The sequence below is a fragment of the Mycotypha africana genome (genome assembly GCF_025528875.1).
Source record: "Mycotypha africana strain NRRL 2978 chromosome Unknown BDF20scaffold_7, whole genome shotgun sequence".
Classification (NCBI taxonomy): Eukaryota; Fungi; Mucoromycota; class Mucoromycetes; order Mucorales; family Mycotyphaceae; genus Mycotypha; species Mycotypha africana.
This window is the reverse complement of record NW_026515731.1, coordinates 1,499,222-1,523,618: the sequence shown is the minus strand read 5'-3', so window position 1 is coordinate 1,523,618 and position 24,397 is coordinate 1,499,222. Positions and strand designations below refer to the sequence as shown.

Sequence of the window (24,397 nt, the reverse complement as noted above, 5' to 3'; positions counted from 1 at the left end):
GTGGATTATGCAAGTTCAGCTTTGGAATTTTTTGTTCTATGCCAATGAAAAGGTGCTTTCCTACAAATTACTTCATATAGGAATTCTATTTGACTATATGCCGGATAGCCGCTCTTGCATTTATAGAACATTAGTAGTCATAAATTACAGTTATTTTGCTGATTATTCATACATTAATGCATTTCTCATGATAACTCATAGTAAAGTTATCGTTTTGAATATCAAGCATCAAACGGCTTCACATTCTCCGGCATAGATGTCAGTTTCTGAAGGTTTGGTGATGAATCATTTTTTTCCTTTTTATCTCTCCATACAGCAATTTACAGCTGTAATTATAGAAAGAAACTCTTAGATCAGAAACAAGCAGAAATTTTGCAATAAAATTGGATCTCATATCACGGAGAGGCGTACATGGTAACATAGGAATACATAACTCTATTCTAAAGCAAAAAATTTCTGCGACTAAGGCTTGGATGGAGTGGTACGGGTGGGCTTTTCGACATTTAAAAAGGAATCTGATAGCTTAAATTTGTACATTATGTGTCGTTTGTAAACAAACACTGGAAACCTTGCGAAAAAGATTTTTTATTAACGATTGCGAAAGTGAAGGATCAGACATTATTTTACTTGATAAACCGCACAAAAAAAAAAAAGAAAAAAAAAAAACTAAAAAACCAGAAAATTAAAGAAAAGCGGCTTTCAGTAACGGGTTAAGGTTAAGGTTTGTTTATCGTTTCGATGTGGAGTAGCAGTGACTGTTTGAATTCGTTCGTTAAAACATCACCGCCAAACATTTTGCATTTCTTCCCTTTTTTTTTTTTTTCTTTTCAACTCACAGAATCTATAATGCCCAAATACATACCTGATGAAAACCTAAAGGGTTTAAACCTATACAAATATGGCGGTGTGGACAAATCTCTAGTATCCAGATATATTCTGGGCCCTTACTGGAATAAACTGATCGAGCTTTTTCCGATGTGGATGGCGTAATCATTAACAAATATAGTGTTTCACAAATAGAACGATCATTAACATTCAGTGTATTAGTCCCAATATGATCACACTATTGGGTTTATTAACTGTAGTTGTAAATGTAATCACGCTGTTTTACTATGCGCCTGATCTTGGTGAATGCCCGAATTGGGTTTATACATCGTAAATCAATAATATACAACCACAAGGCTTAATCTTATGCTGGATCATTAATCTTCACATGATTTGCTTTCTCTTTAGTTTTGGTATTTGCTTGTTTGTTTATCAATCCCTAGACGCTATCGACGGCAAACAGGCCAGACGTACGCAAACTTCTGGTCCATTGGGCGAATTATTTGATCATGGTGAGTTAGAAAGAAAAAACTAACTACTAATATGGACAGCTCCTCTCAACATTTTATGATACCAACGTCATCCAAATTAGGTTGCGACGCCTTAAATACAACTCTAGGTTGTTTGACTTGGGCCTCTTCTGTTCATCTTGGTCAAAGTTGGTGGACAGTAGCATCACTATTAGCCAGTCTCGGTAACTTTTATTTATCGACCTGGGAGGAATATCACACCGGTATTCTCTTTCTAGGATACTTTAGTGGGCCAGTGGAAGGTGTTATCGTGTTGTGTTGCATTCATCTCATTTCTGGATTCTTTGGTTCCTCTTTCTGGCTTTTGCGCGTTGACGAACTCCTCAACTTCATTGACTTTTCTTCATCAAATTACAGTTTTATGAAACTCATTAGTGCTCTTCAGCTGAATCACGTTATCATTATCTTTGCTGGTGTTGTACTTATCTTAAACATAGTTGTTGGGTAGGTTATTGTTTGTTTAAAACCCAAAGTCAAATTATCATTGAACTCAGCATCAATTTTTGATTTGTATGCTGAAAATTGAATAATAGCTTCTTCAACGTCATTATGGTGAAGTTCTATCCTACAGAAAATGCTTTAGAAGACAGATCCATCTCTAAAGCTATGCTCGGATTATTCCCCTTCGTCAATATGTGCTTTTGGTCCTACAAATGGATGCAATTATGGCCCGATATCGTTACTGAACATCTTTCTCTTTTTATCCTCTTTCTGGGATTATTGTTTGGTCACCAAGTTGGTCTCATGATTACAGCCCACGTCGCTAAAATGAAATTCCCTTATGTGAATGTGCCAGTTAATCTTATCTTGCTTTCAGGTTGTCTAATTGCGTATTTTGAAGACAAGTTACAATTGTAAGTTTATTTCTCTCTCCGTATATGGTTTTTTTTTTTTTTTTTTTTTTTTTTTTGCAGAGGCTTTACTAATTCGTGCCGACTTTCCTGTAGGTTTGTAGCCGTTGATCACAGATTTATAGTTAAGATTTACTTGCTAATAGCTACTTTCCAGTATTATGATCTGGCAAGTAGTGTGATTGAAGAAATTTGTACATATCTAGACATTGGGTGTTTATATATAAAAAAGAAAGCTACACCCACACCCGCTGTTCAAAAGATAAATCCCAAATTCTAAGCATATCTAGGAGCAATAACAATGTAAAATATACGCTCCTTATTATATCATAAATCACTATTATTCATAATAAAATGTAAAGCATATGAATGCTTGTTAAAATGCTTTCCTGAGCTCATATATCGTTTTTATTTATTTTTGGTCGAATGAATACGAATAATTGCATTAAAAATCGGCCATTTCATCGTCATCGTCCAGTTCGCCTTCTGCGATCTCTTGGGCAAGTTCTCTTTCTCTCTCTCTCGCTTCTTCAGCACTTGCCAATTCCTTTCGATGTGCATCCATGGGAAAACGCATAGCCTTTACTGCTTCAGTATGAAGGTTCATACAGAAATTGATACGCTGATGGTAGGCACTTTGAGGTTCGTTTGTACTATAAATATCAGCAATTTCTTTACTCTGCATGAATCCTTTGGAATGATCCAAAGAAGCATCAATAACCCCATCACGGATAGCCTTGGCAACAATAAACTCAGCATCTTCCTCGCTATCCAGATGAAGCTTGATACAGATATCTCTCAAAGAGATTTTTGAATATGAAAGGCTGATCATGCGAATACCCGTTTTTATAACGTTGTGGCGCAAACGAAGAATTAAGGTGTATGTCTTATCTTTTTTGAATATGTTGCCATATTGAGCTAAACCTTCTTGAAACTTGTTGAGATCGCCAACACGAACAGCTAAACGTAGTAAAAAAGGGAGAAAAATAGGGACATTTGTTTGCTTCAATATCTATTAATCAACTCAGGTCATATATGCGTACTGTACTCCATACCTTGAGTAATGACAAGATAGGGTGCGAGTGATTTCTTTAAAATAGGTTGTCTAAAAATTGATCTTTCAGGAATTTCACCCATGAGGAGTTGGACAACAATGAAAAATTTGTAAGTTGTTTGCTGAAAGCCGGCTGTTACATTATTTTGAGGGGCTTTTCTGATTGCTTGCGTCAAATAAGTATAAGCAGATGTATAATCCAACTGAAGTGCTTTAATTCGGCCTAAATAATAAGCATAGCGGGCAGCTTGATTGTTGCCGGCTTTTTCTGGAAACGTACTCTTGGAGACAAGTTTATCGGCTTGATCGTATAAATTGTGGAAGAAATAATTACGTAGTAGTAAGTTCAACAAAGTTGCCTGAGATTCATCGTCATGTCTCAAGGTAGCTGTTCTATGTGCTGCCAATTGGATCCTAACATACAAAATCAAATAAGTACATCCATTATTCATTTTTTTACAGTCTTGATATCTATATCCCTCGTATGTTTTGTCTTACGGTCTGATTTCAGCAAGTCTATTTGATAATTCGTAAAAGCGCGCATGATAGAAATAAACACGTGCAGCGATTTGATCCATAGATCTGCGATTCAAGACTGAAATATCTTTCACTAGCTTACAGGACAACTCAATACCCTATATTTTATACACATCAAGAATTACATTAATTGGAGTTTTATTGAAGAGTCATTAAGTACAGCTGCCTTTCTTACCTCATCAATTTTATTCTTATCCAAGAGATATAACAGAACATTCAAATGGAGGTATATATCAATTTCGGGCAGGATTTTCTTCTCCTTTTTTGATTCTTCGTCACTAGCTGGTCTTTCACTCTACAATCCGAACTATTGATGAATTTCTGCGTCTTCCAAAATGTAGTTTTTGTACGTCTCGTATAAATCGTTTTGTTTACCTCTCCTAAATAATGCAATAATTCAGCTTTCTGTGCATCATCTACAAAGATGAGAACATAGTAATTAGAAGGCAATTATTGATTTCAAACTAGAAATTCTAATTACTTTACTGCCACTGTAGTAATCTGAAATGCACTGAGCGAGGACTTCGGCTGTCAAACGGCGTCTGATGGAAGGCAATGTTCTCAACACACGCGTAGTAAATCGAGATTCAGCTGTTTCGACAGCGCGCTCTAACAGGCTGAAGTTACGCTTCAGCTCTGAATATTTTTCAATATGTATTGAGTCAACAGTCCTGGTCTTTGTATACTATAATAGGTGATTACCAGAAATAGTTTCTTTCGTGATTCTTTGCTGTTTTGTTTCTTCGTCTTCCACGATTTCCATTTCTTCGACTCGGTCTTTATTCTCTGCTGTTTGCTCCTTGCTCATTTTGAAAGTTTGTTGGCTGTTTTGTTGCTATTGATGTGGTTTTGAAACTGTTAGGAAAGAACAGAAAAGAGTAAACTGCAAGATAGGAAGAAAGATGTCCTCGAGGTCAGCAAACTGACCGTATTGCGCGTCCTCATTCTGAATTTGAAATGACATCACAGCAGTCGTGTTTTTTTCTTACGTTCTGTATTTAAAATGTTAAAAAAATCTCCAGAGAACTGTCAAATTTTAACCAACTTTGTTCTGTGTTTCCGCTATGCTGCCCTTGAGCGATCCTGACTTAGATACTTTAAAATTTGATAGTAAACTATTAAAAACTAAAGTCAATAGGCAGTTTTGCAATTTTCGATATTAATCCTACTTGTTGAACAATTTTAAAACGCTTCAGTTTTTCAATCTATCAAAAGTATTTTACCATATGATTTACCGAAATTATACACTGACACCAACAATATCGCCATTCAACAACAGAAGAACAAGGAAAACACACAACCACAAAAACAGAAGAGTAATGCGCTGAGGCCATCAGCGAATTTGACAGCAAACATACAAAATAAGACTCTACCAAAAAATGGAAATTACTGTAAAGCGTGTAAAAAGAAGTTCAGTAATCAAGCAACGTTTGACAATCACCTGAAGAGTGCGAAGCACATTGCTAACGATAAAAAAATGAAGTCGCAGGAGAAAGTGATAACGGCACCAGCCTTGGATACCAAAATACCTGAAACGTTGATAGGTCAAAATAACAATTCTGAATTACAAGGTGCATTATGCTTTCCTCTATTGAACTACTGTTGAAGATCCTTCACATTTACCGTTTAACCTTTCTTATAGAGGCGTTATTCATGCTTGAAGAAGCATCTACGGACTCTGTAACCCCTACTGAGGATGTACTCAGTAAAATCTACCAATGTTCTCAACAGCTCTTTAAACTGAAGCGGCCACAAGATACCGAGAAATCGTTACGGCTGCTTATCAAAAAATCGAGCAATCATTATATTGATCCTTTGCAACAGCACGGCACCATGTTGTACATACACAAAGCCCAAATAGCACTAGCAAGGCTACTGTGTATTTATCAGCAAATGGATGATTCTAGGACAGCCTATTTAAACATATTAGAACAGAAGTTCAATGCTAGCAGGTCGATGCTGTTTCAATTGGCAAGTGTAAGTATAAAAATGATTCAGTATCTCAATGTTTTGGCAAGAATATTAAAATATGTTTGCTTTTCTTAATAGGAAGCGAGAAATTTGAAGATACCTCATTTGCTTAGTCGGTGTAGCGTTTTCATTGAGCCCTATATTGATGAAAAGACGAAGTTATTAGATCCTATTAGTATTTTAGAATTATTAACGGAGGCCGGTCATGTATTTGCCCAGCGAAACGATACATTTTCCAAATTCAGTACAGAGTCCATTGCGATTGTTTTATACGCGATAGGTCTATCACTAGCTCAACAGGTACAACTTTCCACTTATTGTCAATTGCTGGTATCCTATTTGGTACAGGTTTTCTCTTCAAGGAACCAGCAACACCGTATTATTGAGTTATATTTGGTAAATGGAAACAGAGACCCATGGTCTTTGTTCAAATCACTACTGCTCTCTATTGAGATAGATGATTTGGTTCGTGCAGAAGGAATAGTAGCAAGTCTGAAATCAGAAGGGTTTGCAATGGACTATTTAGATGTCCAATTTCTTATCGGCATATATAAAAGTAGGACAATTCTATCAGATAAAGAAGATCTCCTACAAAAATTTGAACACCTTCAACTACTATTAAGTATAAGGACTGAGCCTATGTTACTTTTAAACACAGCGCCTTACGAGCAGGAAATGATAATGAACCAATTAAAGACTCTGATAGCTATCAATAAATAGCTTTTATAAAATTAGAAGGACATCTTTGAGCTAAACGAAAGTAAACCTGTTTTTTAAAGTCCCTAAACAGGGCTATTAATAATGATGCGTTCGTTTTCATCAGTAATATTTGCTTTCTTTATTTACGACTATGACGACACTAAAGTTCATAACTTCAACAATAGAAATAGGCGCACTAATAGAATTATAAACTTAACAACTTGTCCCTAGGTGGCCATCCATGAGGTTTTCTTTTTGGTTTTTTTTTTTTTTTTTTTTTTTCAAAGCATTGATCCCACAGAATATCATTCAATTCATAACCCCGATCTATGGCACAGACAAAAATTATGTCAATCATACAAACTCTGACCAATGTCAAAAGGGGTTGGAGGGATCAAGCAGAAAAAACCAAGCTTTTAATCGAAAAATGTGACAGAACAGAAAAGAAAATGCTGATTCAGGGGAACAAAGAAATGGGAAGTAATGTTTGAAATGAAGGTATTTAAGGGTGCAAAGCTTCAATTAAAAATGTAACAGATGATATGCCTGCTCGAAATGTAAACTTAGGCTACATCAGAAATGGGGCAAAAACCTTAAATATATGGCTTACAGGCCGCCTTACCCCCTTTGTATGCATGAAGCACTCTTCAGTTGGCAATGCTCTAGAAACTGGAATCACATTAGTTTGAGTTCAAAAATATTCACATTTGTATTTATGTTCCTTTTCTGATCTTCGAATCTCAAATTCTTCCCAATAAACAATGATATCAACAACTGCTATACCCAACGATATTCCTCGCAACAATAAGTCCTCACCTCACAATGCGACTACAATTAATCCTGAGCATACTGATGCACAGAAAATTCAAGCTGCATTGATTGAATCCTTCAGCCAAATATGTTCTGCTGGACAAATGGAACTGTGTCAAAGGCTCGGCATGCTATCGAAAAATGAGCAGCAACAAGCTTTCAAAATGGCAAAAGCTCTTATTGAAAACCGACAAATGCCCGTTACCCTAGAGGATTGGAATGGCTTAACAGAATGGGTGCTTCTACTACGTGATCGCTACACCATGCAAATTGAGTTGCAAGCTATTCGACAGTGTGAGAGTGATGCAGAGCGTATGACCTATATGGAAGAAGTTCAACGTTTGAGTCATTGTCTAGAAGATTATGGACAAGCGCATGAAGACCTTACTGATCTTATCCAAGCCCTCAAGAAATTACGAAATGAATGGAAGCACAGAAACAAAGATGTTGAGAATATTGTATTATCGATCTTATCCTCTTCACAATTAAAGAACAGAAACTATCGTGTTGTTAAAGTGACAAGGTCTCAACTAAGCACGCTTGGTTTAGGACTCAGTTCTATTGGAAAATATTACATCGTTTACGAATCAACTATGTCTGATGAAGCAAAGAAGCAAGTACTGAACTGTATTGCTAATGACTTTAGCATGGTCTTTCAAGAAAATGCAGCTCAAAATTTAGCAAGGATGGCTGATACCCATCATCATATTTTTAAGAAGGAAGAGGAGGTGGATGTTTTAGAAGAAATACAGAGACTCACGCACAAGGTTTATATAACTCGTCCAAAATCTGTTGTATTGCCCTACCCAACTATTCTTCCCACTGCCAGTACCAGCTTCGCCGGGCAAAACTCTGTCGACACCAACACGCCTTTGAATAAAAGAAATTCTACATTTCTGGAAAGAAGGAAATCCATCATTATTATTGATGAGGATGGCGATGAAAAGAAAAATGATGCCTTTGGAAATAACAATAGTGCTAACCCTCTAAAAACTCCTATGGTTTTCAATATGGCAAATCCTATCTTTGAACCTGCTGGTTGGGATTGGCCTCATTTTCTTAAATACAAAATATCGAGGACTAGAAGCAATAACAACAGTAGCCAACCAAATAGCAGCGCTTATTGGTGTCGACAAAACTCAGCCAATGCAATATCAGCAAGCATTGACAGTGAAACGACAAATGCTGCTCCTTCCGGTGTTTGGTGTACATCAATTAGCCGTCTAGCAGTACACTTCGGCAAAGTAGGTCAGGATTATTATTCTAATATGCTCAATAATGCCCGTTTGATGCATTCTCATCGAGCTCAAATGTTCGAATTTGCCTCCCACTCTTTGATGAAAACATATCGCGCCTTACAACTAGAACATGGTTGCGCTAATTTAAGTCGAACCTTGGTTTTCCTATATAGACTTCAACAAGAGTCCGCTAGAGTTTAATAACTCATAAGCATTCTTATCAGCTATCAACTTTTTCAGCTTACTATTGCCTGAGAAACCCTTCTAGTATTGATACAAGTTCAAGTTTAAATCACAAAACCTTTCATAATTCTTTAAACATCCATTTATCTTCTTAGATACTTGTTTAATCCTGATTTGCAATCATAAAATAAAAACAAATCTAAGTATTACATAGCTCAAGATAGGTTTGAATAGCTTGCTATGCTGATACAGTGAATTCGTAGTGACCTACACGATACCGCACAATTTTTTTAACAGATAAAGTGTTCGCTTCAACAGTCATGTTCATCAAATAATAACATTTATTGAGTGAAAGATAATCTAAGATAATTTTACACACGTTGTACTCTCTGAGAGCACTGATAACGTGATAAACGCGCTAATGTTCGTATTACTTACAAATTACTATCTAAATGACAAGTGGTCTTCATTAACGCGTCTAAGAGTAACTTAACTATTCAGACCACATCTGATGGATTTATGATTTCTGCTTTCTTACATTTTCTTCCCTACTTCTTCGATCGAAAGGTTCGCACGTGCTTTAGATTAAGGTTTTTATGCGTGTCCATCTGGTTTCTTCCAGTTGATGATGGCTTCATAACGGGAGCCAATCCTATACTAGCCAAAGTCGATACACGTTCCTTTTTTTTCGGTGTTTTAGGCTGAGCGTCAACAATTGTGGAAGTTAATGGTTCACTGATCAATGGCTTGCTAGTTGCTCGTGTTCGTCTTGTAGTGATTTTGTTATGTTCTGGTCTAGTGGGTTTTGGACTGTGAATCATTGGTTTTTTAGATGGATTTGGTGATGATGGATTAGTTGTTTTTTTGGCAGCCAATTGCAGTAGTCGATTTTCGACTTTTTGACGTGCCATGGTCTCATCTTCCAGTGATTTTTCCAATTCTGCTATTCTCGTCAAGAGTCTGTCCGTCGAAGTATCATTAGTCTCACTGTTGTTATTCTGTTTGTCGAGGTCTTGGCACATCTGCTGATAAGCTACCTCAGTTGCCACCAGCTTCTGTAATATTTCTTGTCGCTTTCTCCTTTCTATAGATAATTGTATCTCTAAATTCATTACCGTTTTGCGCGGTTCTTGACTTTTATCCTTTAAGGGATCACTGTCGTTGTGCGACTGAAGTAAAAGATGAACCAATGCAGCAAGTGGAGTTGTTTCCTCAGTTGCTGTTAGGACAAGTGTTGTGATCTTGTTCTCAAAAGACGTAATATTAGATGGTATTGTTCTTTTGTATTCCTTCCATAATTCGCGAATTTTAGATATGGTAGTAGAAGCAACAGGAGCATTGTCATTGGTACCAGTATTGCTAATATTTTTCCGTTCCATTCCACAAGATAGTCTTAGCAACTTTCTGGGGATATAGTGCACCTTGCATGCTTCATTGGGAGGTGCAAGCGTTGCATTTATATCCAAGATATTTGCCCATCTTTTTCCAGCTGCACTTTTAAATTGCATCTTAGTGCTATGACTAAAGGCTCCTTCAAAATAAGATGCTAGCGACAATTTATTAGCAGGGCGCTTTTTTGAAACAGAAGGTGATATCTGCTTGGAACGCTCCACTTCGTTAATCCAATCAGCTACAGCACGATCTTTACTCTTCCGAGAAACTGGCTTTTTTGTGTTTTTAGTGAACCATTCCTTCAACGTTGACTCGTCTAGTGGAGGTATAGTTCGATTATTCTTATTCAGATTGCTAGATGAATTTTGGTATACAGATCCTATTTTATAGAAAACGGAAACTGATTGCTCTTCGGCCAGCCCTCGCGCTGATGCTATGCGTGATAAGTTGATAGTTGATGAATCTCGTCGTTTCTCGGCCATCTCAGCAGCCTGTAGTTGCTTCAAGAATTTGGATCGAGGTGGAAATTGGTAGTGTTCTTGTTCAGGCGTCAATATTTGAGGAACAACAATCTCCTGCCTTCCGTCAGGATATTGCTTGACAATAGCCTATGATGACGAACAATTATAAAGGGATACAAATAAGAAAAAAAAGAAAATAAATCAGTATCATTTGTTTTTCCGTAACATACTAATAAAAATATAACAATAAATTTGATGTTTCGAAAATCTGGCTTTTTACTTTTAAATTGTTTATTGCCGTAGAAAAGTGCTCGCGTGATTCTCTGGCAGTCTGACTGCAACGACGGACTGTGAGAAACAAGTAGCACGACTAGCACAAACAACAAATGTCATTCTGAGAGAATCTGAAGGTGTCTGTTGCCATTCATCATCAATTCCAATAGAAGATAAAAAATGACTATAAAGCTACAAAAAGCATTGCGCGCACTACCTTTTTCATTTCATTCCACCACGTCAGAGAGCGGGCTTCCCGATTATTACGTTGCTGTCGTACTTCTGCCAATGAAGCTACTGCATTTGCTACCATTCTTTTTTGCTGACCTCTGTTTGCAGATATTGACTGCCTATTGATTTGTATGTCAGCTGTTTGTTCTTTTCGTTGAGTTTTGATGTCCTCTGAATGTGTTTCTTTCTTCTTCTTTTCCGTTTCATTCTGTACCGATCCATACATTTAAGAATGAAGCCGTTTAAAAGTGTAAATGAAAATGGGCTAGTGTGAAAGAGGCTTGATTGTAGATTTGTAATAAAAGAAGGGAAATGGATAGTCGAAATGAAGGAAGATATGCTCCTTCCTTAGGACAGACGGCAAAAATAGGTATAACGGAATAATGTTGACCAACCACAGTTATAGGGCAAGTGTAAAGACCATAAGCAGAAATGCTTGGGACATAAACCAGTTGAGACGTGTGAAATCAATTATTATAATGTAAAAAGTATTAATTGGAATAGCTAAGTTAGCAGAAATTTGTTGGGAAAAAGGAGAAGCCAAATAAGAGTTTAAGATAATAGGAAAAGCGAAGAAAAGAGATGTACAAAATTGACAAAGAAGTGACTTGAGTTGAGCCTGTTACACAGTGATCCAAAGCAGCAAAGTTCTGTTCACATGAATAAGCCAAAGTGCGTAAGCTAATCATGCAATTTTTGTGGAGTCAATGGCGGCGGAAGCAATTGGTCTCTAATAAATTGTTAAAAATTTTACTATCAAAAATCAGCTCTTAATCAAACACAATCACCAAATAATGACTCTTACCCCACGCTTCTCTCAGAAACAGGGACTGTATGAGAAGCGTCAATTTGGTTCAAATCTCCAAAGGGATCGAAAGGGTCGTCGCTAAATGATGTTTCAAAAGAGTGTTGGACAATAAGAATTCCATGTATTGAAGATCAGGCCTTGATATATTTCATTCTGTCGCTAAACAATAGCGCGGTATTTACCTTCTTAATTTGAATGGGTTTTTAGAAGAGCTCGATTTCTGTATTTCGAGAGTTTCATCCTTAGGATTAGGAATGGTTGATGATGCTTCACCTATATTATCTAGGCTTTCCAAATGGCGCTGCTGCTGTAGTTGATCGTTCTATAGAAAGGTTAATAATGAGAACATCTGCAAAATAAACATCATAAACTTACGTCGCGGGTATTACGATTATGTAATTTTTGTGAATTTATCGTTGCCTCATTGACAGCGTGCTGTTCCAGCATTTCATCATAAGATTTGAAGCAGCTTAATAGCTCATTGTTTGTATTTATAAGATCAGCTATACATTTTTATATAGATGATGTCAACAAAATTGGTTCCTGAAAATTGTAGCCGTAAAGTTCTGCATCACTTACTAAGGAGATCAGAATCATCACACGTTTCCAAATGCGCTGCCAGCAGCTGTTGGGCTTGTATGCACTTGGTACGAAATTCCTTCAGAAACAAAAACTAGATTTCAGCAATTTATTCGAGGAGTCAACAATAGTCAGTTATTTACCTGGATCAGCACATTTGTTGATATATCTTCCTGAGTAGGATCGGTAAAGGATAATGTTTGAGAAAATAATTGTGCGCTATTTCTTGCCAATTCGATATCACGCTTGATGTTTTCAGGCTGCAGTAGATATGTTTTCAATAGTTATCTCAATATATATGCTGAAATATTAAATATGGACTATGATGCTCTTACCTTCGGTGGTCCTGTCGACCTTACCGTATGCTCGCTTCTTTTGTGACGGGCAGTTTGTCGTTGTCTGCTACTGGCTCCTTTTGTAATAGCATTGTACGCTTTATGTATGGCTGAAAATTGTGGATCACCATTTGACAATCTGGCCCAGTTTTCTAAGCATTGCGCCAGTTTATCGTATACTTCTCCATCTATAGTCTATGTCCATCCAATACAATGATTTAGTGGTCTTGTACTAAAATTGGTGAATGTTAAAAGTACCTTCGACGAAACCAAATTATTCAGCTCCTCTCCAAATGATTTTGCGGTCAATTGTGGTCGTATCATCTTTGTACAGTTTTCAGACAAGGCATTCAATATCTTTACATAAAAGTATATAGGATTAGTTAATATGCGTCTAATCTATTAATTATCGCTTTTACCTCTAAGGCCAACAATTGGGTTTTTGGCTCGGTCGATATCATTTTTTTTTGTAAAAGTTTTCTAGCTTCCTTTGCCCCCAATTCCGTAGAGTTGACAGACTCACATAATTTGAATACAAGAGCCCAATCCAAATCTTTTACGGAAGAATCGGTAGCTTTCTCTATATCATCAGAAATTTCTGTTGGAGCTATTTTCTTTTTTGAGAAAAGAGGCATACTATTTCAAAGGTACAGTAAAAAATATGTGAATTAAAAAAGGAACAAAATGCCAATCTTTTTCAAAACGGAGATTTATAATGAGGAAAGAAGAGCCAGGTCTCCGAAAAAAGGGACGCTAAAAACACACACATTACATAATTTTTCATCTTTTTAGTGGTGCTGTTGAAAGTGGGAAATCTACAGAACAGGGCACTCAATAGCCGTAAATGGGGCACTTTTTGCCATAGACGTGACTCTCTGCTCACAATATATGATAAATATAAGTATGCCAAGTGAAGTACAGATTATGACTATTCAGTTATGTAACTCATTGAGTATTTATGGTCATATTCTAATGCTATGCTGTTATTTATTAACCATTTATATGGTGTTCGTTCTATTTATGGTGTTTGATTTCTTAAATCTGCTCTAGTGTTTAGGCGTAGTAAGTAGGTGATATTAGCATATCACTCAGAATAGAAAGTTGGTCCGAAGTGAATTTATGCATGTCCTCATGCCACGTATCTGAGTGTGTCCTTCTAAAATCTGAAAAAGTTTTACGAACGGTAGCCTGCAAAATCAAAGATTTCGTTACTTAATTGTTCATTTCTTCAATAAAGAAAAATCCGTGACTAACCTGAATTTCTGCAGCTGGTTCAGCCATGCAACCAGCAAGTTTACACAATGTTGAGGGCATCCATTCAGGGACTTCGTAAGGGAACGCACCAATCAGACAAGAAATACCGAGAACACCCGAATGTTTTGACAAAGTAGCTTCAGCAAATCCTTCCGGTTCTATATTCTTACCAGTCACCTTATCTCGCATTCGCTTTGGTAACCTGACATCGACTTTTGCAAGAAATTGGGTTAACAGCTTCTTAATAGCATCCCTTTGCGAGCAACGGACCAATCCACCTAACGTTTCTGAGGCTAATTGTCTTACTTCAATTTGACTGTCCATCAACATTTGGCCCACAGTTTCCATAATACGTACAATATGTTGTTTATCGAGAAGGAAAATATGTTTAAAGAAAAAAACTTGAAGCACAGGTAGAGCACGAATACGCATATGCCAGCTTCCAGAAGTTGTTAGCGTAACTATCAACTGGTCAATAAGATCGGGTATCATTGCGGGTGGATAATTGATACGAGATACAGAGCTTAAAACGCGCGTTGCCATTAACTGAAGATCTTGATCATCATGTATTTCCTGCATTTCAAACAATCTGAGGAACATTGGTTTTATATACGGTAGCGTTCCGCATGCACTCCAATGAATACTTGCTTCATACAGCCATTGAAGTACTATATATAGCAATTTCAAATTGATAGTTAAGATTAAAGAAACTGTTTCTTGACTGAGCAAATTCGATGACCTTACCTGTCTTACTACCGTGAGCATAATTGCGCGATCCAGCCATAAGGGTTTTGCTCTGCCTTACTTCGGTAAACCAGCTATCCAATTTACTGTTGATTGCATCTATCCTTTCTTGTTGTTCATATGTTAAACTGCTTGGCACATTTCCTATGCCGTCTGTTGACTTATTAGCTAGCAATAACTGCTCAACCGACCCAAAAGCAGGTAGCCATTCTATCTGATGAATTACATTTATGTTCGATCCGATGACTTCACGAACTTGTTTGTAGGGATGGTTAATGTTATTCAAGTAAATAAGAAGTAGTTTTTGACACAATGGTTTAGAGCGCCATTGCAAAGTTGACAGAAGAGCGCGGGTCAGCAATAATTTACGAGATTCATTGAAAGCAGCATCAGACAAGGGGTCCAGCGTGTCTTCCACAATGAGGTCTATCAATGGTTGAATGCGACGAGGGTCACGACGGTAAGAAACAAAGCGTACAAACGAGTCCCAATAGACAAGTGAGTCAGGGGTAATAGACTTGAACACTTTTTGTATTAATATCACCAGCCATTGCCAAACAAGCTCGGATTTCCGTAGATTCCAATGCTTCATTCCACGAATTAGACCGGCCAATATTTCAGAAGCAGCACGCTGAGAGTTCTTTTGGTCAAAGTCTTCACATAGTTTCTCTATATGCCCCTTGGCTACCGTTAGAGGGGCGTCACCAAAGGTTCGAAATATATATTTGAAAAGACGTGCATTAACAGAGCTGAATCTATCTCGCTTCTCCGCCTCTTGTGACAGATAGGAGCATAGCTTTGCCCAATAGTCGTCCCGAATGAATTCTGCCGCAAATTCTTCATAAGCATCTCTCGATTCAGGCTCGAATGATGATAACAGAACTTCATGCTGATTAACTTTGTATGCAGTGTATTTTTCCGGCCAAACATACCACCCTAACGCTGGGTCATCTAAAAACACAGTAGCGGAGGAATTTTCTGCATTCACTGTACTATACAGGCTGCTTAATAGTTTACTACTTAAGACTCCGTTTGTTGTGTCATGAACTTGTAGGTCTATTTTCAGAGGATTCGGTATTTCTTGCGTTATGAGTAATTTTTCATCTCCTTCTATTAGTGTACGCTGTTCTATGAATTGCAATATCTGAGTTGTAGCATTAATACCAATTTTGCGAATACCAGGTATTTCAGATAGGACACATTTATTAGCAAAAGCAGCTAAACGCCCGGTTGGCTTTATATCAGGCCTAAGAAATAGTTCCACAAACTCACTAGCCATACCAGCATAACGCCAATGAATACGTTGATCATCCAGGTATTCGAGAAGGAAATCCAATAATTGATTATAATTGTTGATAATCTGTGCTTTTCTTCCTTCTACTTTTTGTAGCGTTTCTTCAATCTTCGCCTGAGAGTTTGAGTCGTTAAGAGCTAATGCAGATAAAGGGCGCAGTAAATCATCTATATAGTCAGGCACGAGAGTCTGAAAAGAAATTGGGCTGAAATTGGATGCGTACTGCAAAGACAAATGACTAATGAGTTCCTGTACAACAGCATCATCTTGTTCGTAAGTATTACAGAACGCTTTTATAAACTTTGGTACAAAACGCCAATCACGAATGCAAGCCATCAAAACCGATCTATGGGTCAGCAAATGCAGGGCACCTTTTATACGGTCAATGCTGGATCCTGTGTTTAATGCTTCTAGTAACTCAGGTATAAATAAGGCCCTTGCATTCCGGAAGCAACGAGCTGAGGCTGTTAATGCTGACCGACTAACCGCTCGTATTTCATCATAAGGTATCAAGGAGAATTGCAACAGATCGAGTAGTATAGCGTCATGGACCGGCGTTCGTGTTCGGCCTTGCGTATTCTGTCGTAATCTGAGGAGATGGTGATTATATGCACGTCGAACCAGAAGGTTTCTGGGATAACACTTTTTGAGAAATGGGTTTCGGACAAGCTTTTTGGCGTAACTGTAACCGTCTTTACTCAAGTCGAACTGTGCTTTTTCAATACCCCTCACTGAAAGGAACGTACGAGCAATCTTAATCAGAATTTTTACATTTTCTAGATCGGTTTCCCTCTTTACTCTAAAGAATTCGAATAATTGGTGAATCAAGGTTCCAATAGAGTATCGAAATTGCAAAGCAGTCTCCATGCGCGGATCTTGAGGATCAGTGAATGTATAGCCGACCTCCAACCTTTTGGGAGGTGCTGCAGGTTCAGGATCTCCAAAATCATCGTCGTCGTCATTGTCTGTCAACTCATCATCAATATCCTCGACCAAGTCAGTGTCTTCATCTTCTTCATCAGTTACTATGCAATCTCCATTAACTTTACTGTCTTCTGCCACCAACATAGAGCTGCCGATTAAACAGTTTCGAACCACAGCAAGATGTCTGCATAACTCATTACTAAGTTGATAGCTATCTACAGCATTGATATCTGAAATGTTCATTAGTTCGTTGAGCCGAGTTATAGATGGAGTAAGGAACAGATTCAAAAATTCTAGAGCAAAGTTCTTTTCCGTTTCAGAGGGTACATGCCATTGAATCTCGAGGTTTTTTGGATCGCCTGGTTTTCCCCACATTGAGTGCGCATTACGGATCATAAATTCCTTGTTGTTCCAAATTTCTGGATTCAGACTCCTAAACTCTGTGGGGTAGACATTCAATATAGAATTCAGAATATTACGCAACGTTTTACCGGTCCACATGATGCCCCTACGACTTCGGCACTTGTCAACCATTAACTGGCATATTGAAACTATCTCGTTTCTGTAGGTGAGGATTTCGGGGCCAATATTACAAATAACAGAATAGAGGATATTCTGATACCAATGGAATGTTGAATCAGATTGAATGAGGTTGGAGCCATCAGCATGGGATACAATGGATGAGGCACCATGTTCCAACTCAATTTGAATGTTGGAAATGCAAATAGGTATGAATATCTTGGCAGCTTTCTGAGGGTTTTTGTTCGTCAGAGTGTCACATAAAAGACCGACAGCACGTGTAGCATTGGGCAAGACACGATCTGTAACAAAGTCTGATACTAATTTCAAGGCGAGATCGTATAGCTCGTCTGATAATTGTCCAAATATTATATCACAAGTATGTAGTAGTATTTGTATTAACTTTGCTTCGGAGGTGGTTACAGATTGCTTTTTACGACTCTCTTGTGGAAGATTTTCGAAGATAGTAAACACTCTATTCATGAATTTTGCGAGCCATTCTTCAAATTCCCCAGTCGTGATTTTGAGAAAATAATCTTCTGTTTCTCTAGAAAGATTAGCATTGAGATCATCTACATTATCTTCCGTCGGATAGTAATCGTCATGGTGTTGAGTTAGATCGATTATCGGAACTGTCATCAATGCCGTAGAAATAAATAAGAAAGATTGTATGGTTTTGCTAGGGTCATTCATATCTATACCAGGAATAGCTAGATGCAATAGGGGCAGTAAGTGTTTTCCACCTGCAGGGTAATTCTCTCGTGTTATCAAAGGAAGGGCAATATCCGTCAAAATCCCCAGAGCGCTGGAAGTCCGATGGGTTTCTGTTAATGTCTCTAAAGAAGGATAAATACGCTCGAGTAAACCAGGTAGCACAATTGAAGGTTCAAGCCATGAAAGATATTTTAATGTTGATTGTGTATAGCTGATTGAATAAGGGTCTCTGCCAAACATGCTCAGATAGGCTACGGGTCGCAAGATCATGGTAAATTGTTTCCGAATTTCAGCTGTCAACCTGCGGCTGTCGGGTATCAAATTCTCATCCTCATGTTCTCTTCTCCATCTCTTAAGAAATTCGGATGCTAAAGAACGCATGAACATAGTAAGCATAAGTGACCAAGGGCCATGGTTGGAGGGATGAAAGTAGAGCTCAGAAGCTTGCACAAAATCTGACAAACGGGACAGTGTATATGAATTCTTGGGATAGTTTTCATCAGGAATAATGGTGTAAACAATAAAGCGAGCAAATGCTTTAAATTTATCCTATTAGAACAAGCGTTAATTTATCAATCGTTTACAATAGCAGTGTAACTTTGCGAAGTAGACATACATTTCTGCCAAACGAAAGCGCAGTGCCAGCTTTATTGTCATTCTTGATTGCAACGGGTCCATATCCAGTTATTGTACTGCCAGCAGTTCCCCCAGCTGGACTAATCCCATCACCTCGAGAACCTACTGGTAAGTTCATCATTCGTAATCCCAAAGTAAAAATAAATTTGACTTGCTGCTTGGTGAAGAGTGCTATTTGTGTTCCTTTTTCCATATTATGCTCAGCAATCCGTGATATATAGTTCATCATAACATTGTCTGTTGTGAGCGAGCATGGTATCATTGACCACAAAGAAAAGATTGTCGACAGATAGTCTTCTATATGTAATGTATCCTTTGGATGATCTTCATATGGCAGAAATGTTAAAAGGTAGCCTTGTGCTTTCGCTGCATCTGCCATAGAATTTGCGTTATATTTCGGTAAAAACTCCTCCAACAACTCTTTCGCCGTATCAACAGAAAAGAAACGTTTGGCATACCGAATAAGAGACAGTACGCTCCCCAAATGTTTCCTAGTACAGATGTAATTGTTGGTATTTCATAAATTAGCTGTTGAATCAATAAAAATTATCATTCAAGGTCTTTACGTTTCGCTCAATGTTAATTTTTGTCCTGTTCCTGAAAACACTTTTTTCTCAAGCATGTTGTATAAAGGACGCCAATCAAGTTGGAGGTCTTCCGAGTCTAACCTGTGTCTATGTCTATAAAACGTATTAAGATCATGCAGCTTTTGATTTAGAGTTGCCTAACTGAACAATTTAATTTACTTCACGAGCCGCATGAAACTCTGCGCCCATAATTCTATCAAAGCTGAATCCATGCCAGGCATAATGACTAATTCATAAAGGAGCTTGGCCAAATGTGCTCTAGTTTTCCGTGGTATTGCATGCTTCATATCCATATAACTTTAAAGTTGACGATATGATATCAAACTTAGAATTACGATATAGAGATAGTAATAATGTCACCTTCACTGTACCTCGATAAACGCTTCACCCAAGCCAACACTCCACCATGAAAATCTTGGGCTTTTACACTGATGACTAAATTAGTGCAAATGTCGTTCAACCAACTTTCTGCTTCTTTATCCAGTAAATGAGCATAAGGTAAACTTTGAGCATAATGCATAGTGTGGTCATTGTCGTCTTTTATTACGGATAAAGGGATCATATCCCTCCTATTATTGATGGTAGAGATTACCATAGAAGGACAAAATTGGGAAGCAGAGAAAGATATAAGTGTGCTTTTGGATAACAAAAAGCAGGACAAAAATGATCGGACGCTGAAGTTACTTTACAACAGGAAAATTGCCGTACAATCACGCATTCTCGTTTAGCAATAGAAATGATAAGCCGTGCCCGATAACCTCAAGCAAAAAAATTCTTAAAATATCGATAGCCCACAGTATTATTTCAAAAACTTTGTAGGAGAGAAGCACGAAAATATGGCCCTTTTCTGTAAACCCTATCACGGGCAAGTATTGTACCTTTTTCTCAACATATTTTCCTTATTAAAGATAACGGTATAGGCGCTCACCGCTTTCTTGATCAAAATGCATTTGATATAACTGTATTCGTTAACAATTGAAAAGCACGGTTGTCGAGAACCTGATTTTATTTTTTCTCCTAAAAATTTATCGTTTGATTTCTTGCTTTGATACCATTATCGGTCACTTTATGATGGACGCGGAGACTGTCACACATAAAAAAGCCGTATTGAGCGCATTAATCTTTTGAGAAGTATCCTTTTAAAATGTCAACACCACCAGCAACAACTCGATCAACGGCTTCAACGATCGCCTTTTCCCATTATTTAAATAAAATAGACCAAAATCAGAAACTGCCCACTTTTACGGAAAAGAAATTAAATGTGCATATTTTAAGAGGTACCAAATGATAACTTTCACTTGTTACGATTGAAAGATGTAAATGGCACCTGTTAATCATCTGAAAACTATAGTTGCTGGTCCAGAACTCTCAGATACATTTGTTAAGGAGTCTTGGGAGCAATTAAAGAATGTTGTTCTTCGCATACTGACCAATGGAACCGTAGGTGTAAGCACCGAAAACTTGTATCAGGTTAGATCATAACAATCGAACGACAATAACGTCTATTTGCTCACCATAAATACTATTTCTTCCTTTTGTTGAACATTCTTATTGGCAGCTATGCGAGACACTTTGTCAGTACGAGAAAGCATCATATGTGTACCAGAAGATTCATGATCAACTTAGCGCTTATGTTCAAAATCAATTGCAACTCTTATCTACGTAATGTCTATCATAACTTCTACAGAATGTAGCATTATACTGAACACTGTATCTGTTAACACGTATAGTGAGTCTCTAACGGATACGGCTTTTTGCGAAACTGTGTACTCGTTATGGATTAAATATACAAACCAGATAGTAAAGAGTCCCTTGTGCGCAATGCGGATTAGAAGGAACAATTTTAATTAATCTCTCTGCTCTTTTCACAGGTTCAGATACGATGTATTTTTTTGTACCTTGATCGTACTTATTTTGCGCATAACACGAAATACGGCTCTATTTGGGATATGGCGATTGATATTTTTAAAAGCAACATTCTTAAATACGACATAATTTGGCAAAAAGTGTTAAACGGTATATTAACGATGATCCGATTACAAAGATCAAACAATACTGTTGATGAAGGAGTTTTGCAAAGGAATATTCGAATGTTACTTGATTTAAATTTATATCATTCAGCGTTCGAAAGATTCTTGTTAGACGAAACACGCCAGTTCTATGATAAAGAAGGCAGCCATCTGATACAGACAATGAACATATTTGACTACCTAGATCATGTGGCAAGTCGATTACATCAAGAATCAACAATAAGAATAAGAAGCTATTTAGACAAGTCCACGAAGTCATCTATACAGTCTATAGTAGGAAATGAATTGTTGATCAGAAGAGTTACCACTATACTTGAAAAGAGTGAGTTTACCCGCGTAACGAAGAATGCTCTTGTCATTATTTTCGTTCGGCTAATCAACTTTCTCTATCGCTGTTCTAAGGCTTTCAGTATTTCCTACAGTTGGAATCAATTGAGGATATCGATTATGCAAGATTATCTCTACTCTATAGACTATTACAGAAAGTCGACAAGATTGATATCTGTTCAAGGTATTTCACAATGTATGTTAAACAGAAAGGCTCTCGTATCCTTCGTTCCAACAATGAAGACGTCGTGCAAAAAATTTTGAAATTATCTCAATTTGAATCACAAGTGGATGAAGTGGTCGATCACAGTTTCGAAGGAGATGAGTTATTCGTAGAAGGGTTAAAAGAAGGAATTGAATATTTCTCTAATCTTAAAGAGAACAACGTCATCAAAATTTTAGCCAAATACATTGATCAAGTTCTGCGAAACTCCAAAAGAACACTTGATCAGACATTGTTGGACAAAGGCATGTTCTTATTTCAAAATATACGCGCGAAAGATGAATTTGAAATGATATATAAGCGTGATTTAGCAAAGAGACTATTATTGAATGAATCAAGCCAGCAAGCGGAAAAATTTATGCTTGCCAAAATGAAAGACGAATGTGGAGCGGGTTACACGGGCAAAATGGAAGGAATGGTGAAAGATATAGAAAAGTCGGTCGATTTAATGAGAGAATTTAACGTAAGCCTATACAGTAGTAAAGAGTATAGACGCGAAATCATAAAACTAAAACTAATACCGTTATGTCACAACTCTATTTGTAATAGATGGAAAATAAGGGATCTGTGCCGACGTTGAATGTTAATCTGCTCACATACGGTTTCTGGCCATCCTATACACCGACTACAATCAACTTACCACCTGTATTCAAAAATCTGCAAAATGTGTATAATGAGTTCTATACTGGAAAATACAAAAGACGAATATTGACATGGCAAAATACCCTTAGCATTTGTGAAGTTTTATGTCATTATCCACTGGTAAGTTAGATTCTTATACAGACCAGGTCTTTTTACTACTGAACTCACTTGCTGTATTTACTGTTATCACCGCTATTGATATAATAACAATAGGGAAGCAAACGGATCACGCTTACATTACTGCAGACCATCGTATTACTTCTTTTCAACGATCCTAATAAACCCGCTTACACCTTAGAAGAAATATATAACTACACTCAAATAGGTAGATGATTGAGCACTATTTGTGGTTCGCTATTAACAACATTATTCCACTGTTATTAAGTCGTATATGTTGCTTTGATATAGATGAAGTTGAATTACGTCGTACGCTAGTTTCGTTGTCACTCAAGGAATATAAGTTGTTGAAAAAAGAACCTCCTATAAATGATATCACATCAACTGATCAATTTCAAGTCAATGAGGCATTTACTTCAGAAGAAGAATGTTTATCATTAACGACAGCAACGTTAAGCGAAGTGATTGAAAAGAATTCTAGTTTGGACTCCACTATTTTATTTGCGCAAGAGCAGCAAATTGATGCTGTCATTGTTCGAATAATGAAGTCAAAGGGTACATTTGACCATGGCTCTTTATTGAATGAGGTTGCTAATAGCTTAAAGTTTCCTGTTACGGTAAATCTAACTGTTTTATTCCTCCTTTCAAAACTGCTGTGTTATATTGATATGTGCAACTGGTGGTTTGCTTTTTTTCTCCCTTATTTGTAGGCTCAAGACATCAAAGGACGCATTGAGTCATTGATCGAAAAGTGAGTAAAGAAGGCAAAATAGATACGCTCATAATGGTGTGTTTGTTCAGAATAATGACTAATCAGGAACTTTCCTCTTTATCATGTAGAGAATATTTAGAACGTGGTAATGATAATTCGTACGTTTACCTACCATAGACAACCAAAATAAGCACAGTGATACATTCTTTGAATAGTCATGTATAAATCCATTTGAATTTATGGCAAAAAGACAGTTTCTTTTCTGGTTTGGATTTAGGTAAACTCCTGATTTAATCAAGATACATATTCAGATTACTTGCAGCTCTTTCCTAGACAAAATGAGCAGATTTTTTTAAAACCGTATTCGTCATTTCATTAGTTTACCTTTTTGGATAATCGAAAAAAGGTGATTGACAATACTAAAAATGTGTTTTTCAGCAACACTTTTCTCGCGATTTTGTTGTCAAAGTTATATCATAAGGAAGAAGTTTTTTGAAACGGAGAAAAGGTCCTTTTATTCGTGTTTGCATTTTTTTGTAACTTTCAGCCCCATTCATGTATAAGTTTCACTATACAGAAAATTAGATCTGTTAAAGAAAAGCATAAGAATAAGATTAAAAAGAATTCATTTGGTCGCTTAGACACATTAGAAGCATTCAACACCGTCCGTGGCTGTCGTATTCTCGTTTGCAGAACTTGTAAAATAATACGGAAGCGCGATGTCAATGCAGCAAAAAACATGATGGTTATCAGCATTGCTATATGGGTAGACAACTGCTAATATGAGCAGCACGAAACTGAGTCGACTTTTACAGGCGGACCTAAGTCTAAAAAGCTGTAGTGGTGGCTCGTAAATTTGCTTTGAAATTCTAAAAATCAATCTTAGTGATATTTTTA

General features: G+C 37.2%; 8 protein-coding genes across 8 annotated transcripts; 4 read left to right on the top strand and 4 right to left on the bottom strand.

Annotated features, from left to right (window-relative positions):
• Positions 1-641: 641 nt before the first annotated feature.
• On the top strand, positions 642-2,576 carry BDF20DRAFT_879678 (CDP-alcohol phosphatidyltransferase-domain-containing protein). The gene is made up of 6 exons (XM_053081575.1): positions 642-721; positions 839-1,155; positions 1,234-1,337; positions 1,418-1,799; positions 1,889-2,209; positions 2,303-2,576. Exons 2-6 carry the CDS (start codon positions 1,055-1,057, stop codon positions 2,484-2,486), a joined length of 1,092 nt encoding a protein of 363 aa, XP_052935099.1. The 5' UTR covers positions 642-721; positions 839-1,054; the 3' UTR covers positions 2,487-2,576.
• Positions 2,577-4,846, bottom strand: BDF20DRAFT_879673 (proteasome regulatory subunit C-terminal-domain-containing protein). Its single transcript, XM_053081574.1, has 8 exons — positions 4,787-4,846; positions 4,500-4,680; positions 4,284-4,433; positions 4,173-4,213; positions 3,973-4,092; positions 3,759-3,895; positions 3,262-3,674; positions 2,577-3,166 (listed from the first exon to the last, which is right to left on the bottom strand). Exons 2-8 carry the CDS (start codon positions 4,603-4,605, stop codon positions 2,652-2,654), a joined length of 1,482 nt encoding a protein of 493 aa, XP_052935098.1. The 5' UTR covers positions 4,606-4,680; positions 4,787-4,846; the 3' UTR covers positions 2,577-2,651.
• Positions 4,847-4,848: 2 nt separating this feature from the next.
• Positions 4,849-6,748, top strand: BDF20DRAFT_1002073 (uncharacterized protein). The gene is made up of 4 exons (XM_053074623.1): positions 4,849-4,907; positions 4,994-5,368; positions 5,440-5,774; positions 5,847-6,748. Exons 1-4 carry the CDS (start codon positions 4,862-4,864, stop codon positions 6,486-6,488), a joined length of 1,398 nt encoding a protein of 465 aa, XP_052935097.1. The 5' UTR covers positions 4,849-4,861; the 3' UTR covers positions 6,489-6,748.
• On the top strand, positions 6,747-8,806 carry BDF20DRAFT_879667 (uncharacterized protein). Its single transcript, XM_053081573.1, has one exon. The coding sequence runs from the start codon at positions 7,229-7,231 to the stop codon at positions 8,714-8,716; it is 1,488 nt and encodes a 495-aa protein (XP_052935096.1). The 5' UTR covers positions 6,747-7,228; the 3' UTR covers positions 8,717-8,806.
• A 702-nt stretch (positions 8,807-9,508) lies between these two features.
• Positions 9,509-11,374, bottom strand: BDF20DRAFT_620359 (uncharacterized protein). Its single transcript, XM_053075890.1, has 4 exons — positions 11,280-11,374; positions 11,042-11,174; positions 9,736-10,698; positions 9,509-9,658 (listed from the first exon to the last, which is right to left on the bottom strand). Coding segments are annotated over exons 1-4 (1,143 nt in total). The 5' UTR covers positions 11,282-11,374; the 3' UTR covers positions 9,509-9,613.
• Positions 11,375-11,736: 362 nt separating this feature from the next.
• On the bottom strand, positions 11,737-13,412 carry BDF20DRAFT_914507 (uncharacterized protein; the record flags this gene model as incomplete). Its single annotated transcript, XM_053084194.1, has 9 exons — positions 11,737-11,785; positions 11,861-11,941; positions 12,046-12,185; positions 12,239-12,366; positions 12,443-12,521; positions 12,586-12,702; positions 12,778-12,972; positions 13,036-13,134; positions 13,197-13,412. The coding sequence occupies 9 exons, from the start codon at positions 13,410-13,412 to the stop codon at positions 11,737-11,739; spliced, it is 1,104 nt and encodes a 367-aa protein (XP_052935094.1).
• A 30-nt stretch (positions 13,413-13,442) lies between these two features.
• On the bottom strand, positions 13,443-20,092 carry BDF20DRAFT_879640 (uncharacterized protein). Its single transcript, XM_053081572.1, has 7 exons — positions 19,821-20,092; positions 19,609-19,746; positions 19,429-19,542; positions 18,843-19,353; positions 14,776-18,775; positions 14,032-14,699; positions 13,443-13,965 (listed from the first exon to the last, which is right to left on the bottom strand). Exons 1-7 carry the CDS (start codon positions 20,042-20,044, stop codon positions 13,831-13,833), a joined length of 5,790 nt encoding a protein of 1,929 aa, XP_052935093.1. The 5' UTR covers positions 20,045-20,092; the 3' UTR covers positions 13,443-13,830.
• A 677-nt stretch (positions 20,093-20,769) lies between these two features.
• On the top strand, positions 20,770-22,800 carry BDF20DRAFT_906826 (Cullin; the record flags this gene model as incomplete). The annotated part of the gene is made up of 6 exons (XM_053083310.1): positions 20,770-20,919; positions 21,008-21,111; positions 21,180-21,249; positions 21,321-21,801; positions 21,882-22,492; positions 22,579-22,800. 6 exons carry the CDS (start codon positions 20,770-20,772, stop codon positions 22,798-22,800), a joined length of 1,638 nt encoding a protein of 545 aa, XP_052935092.1.
• Between the last annotated feature and the right edge of the window lie 1,597 nt (positions 22,801-24,397).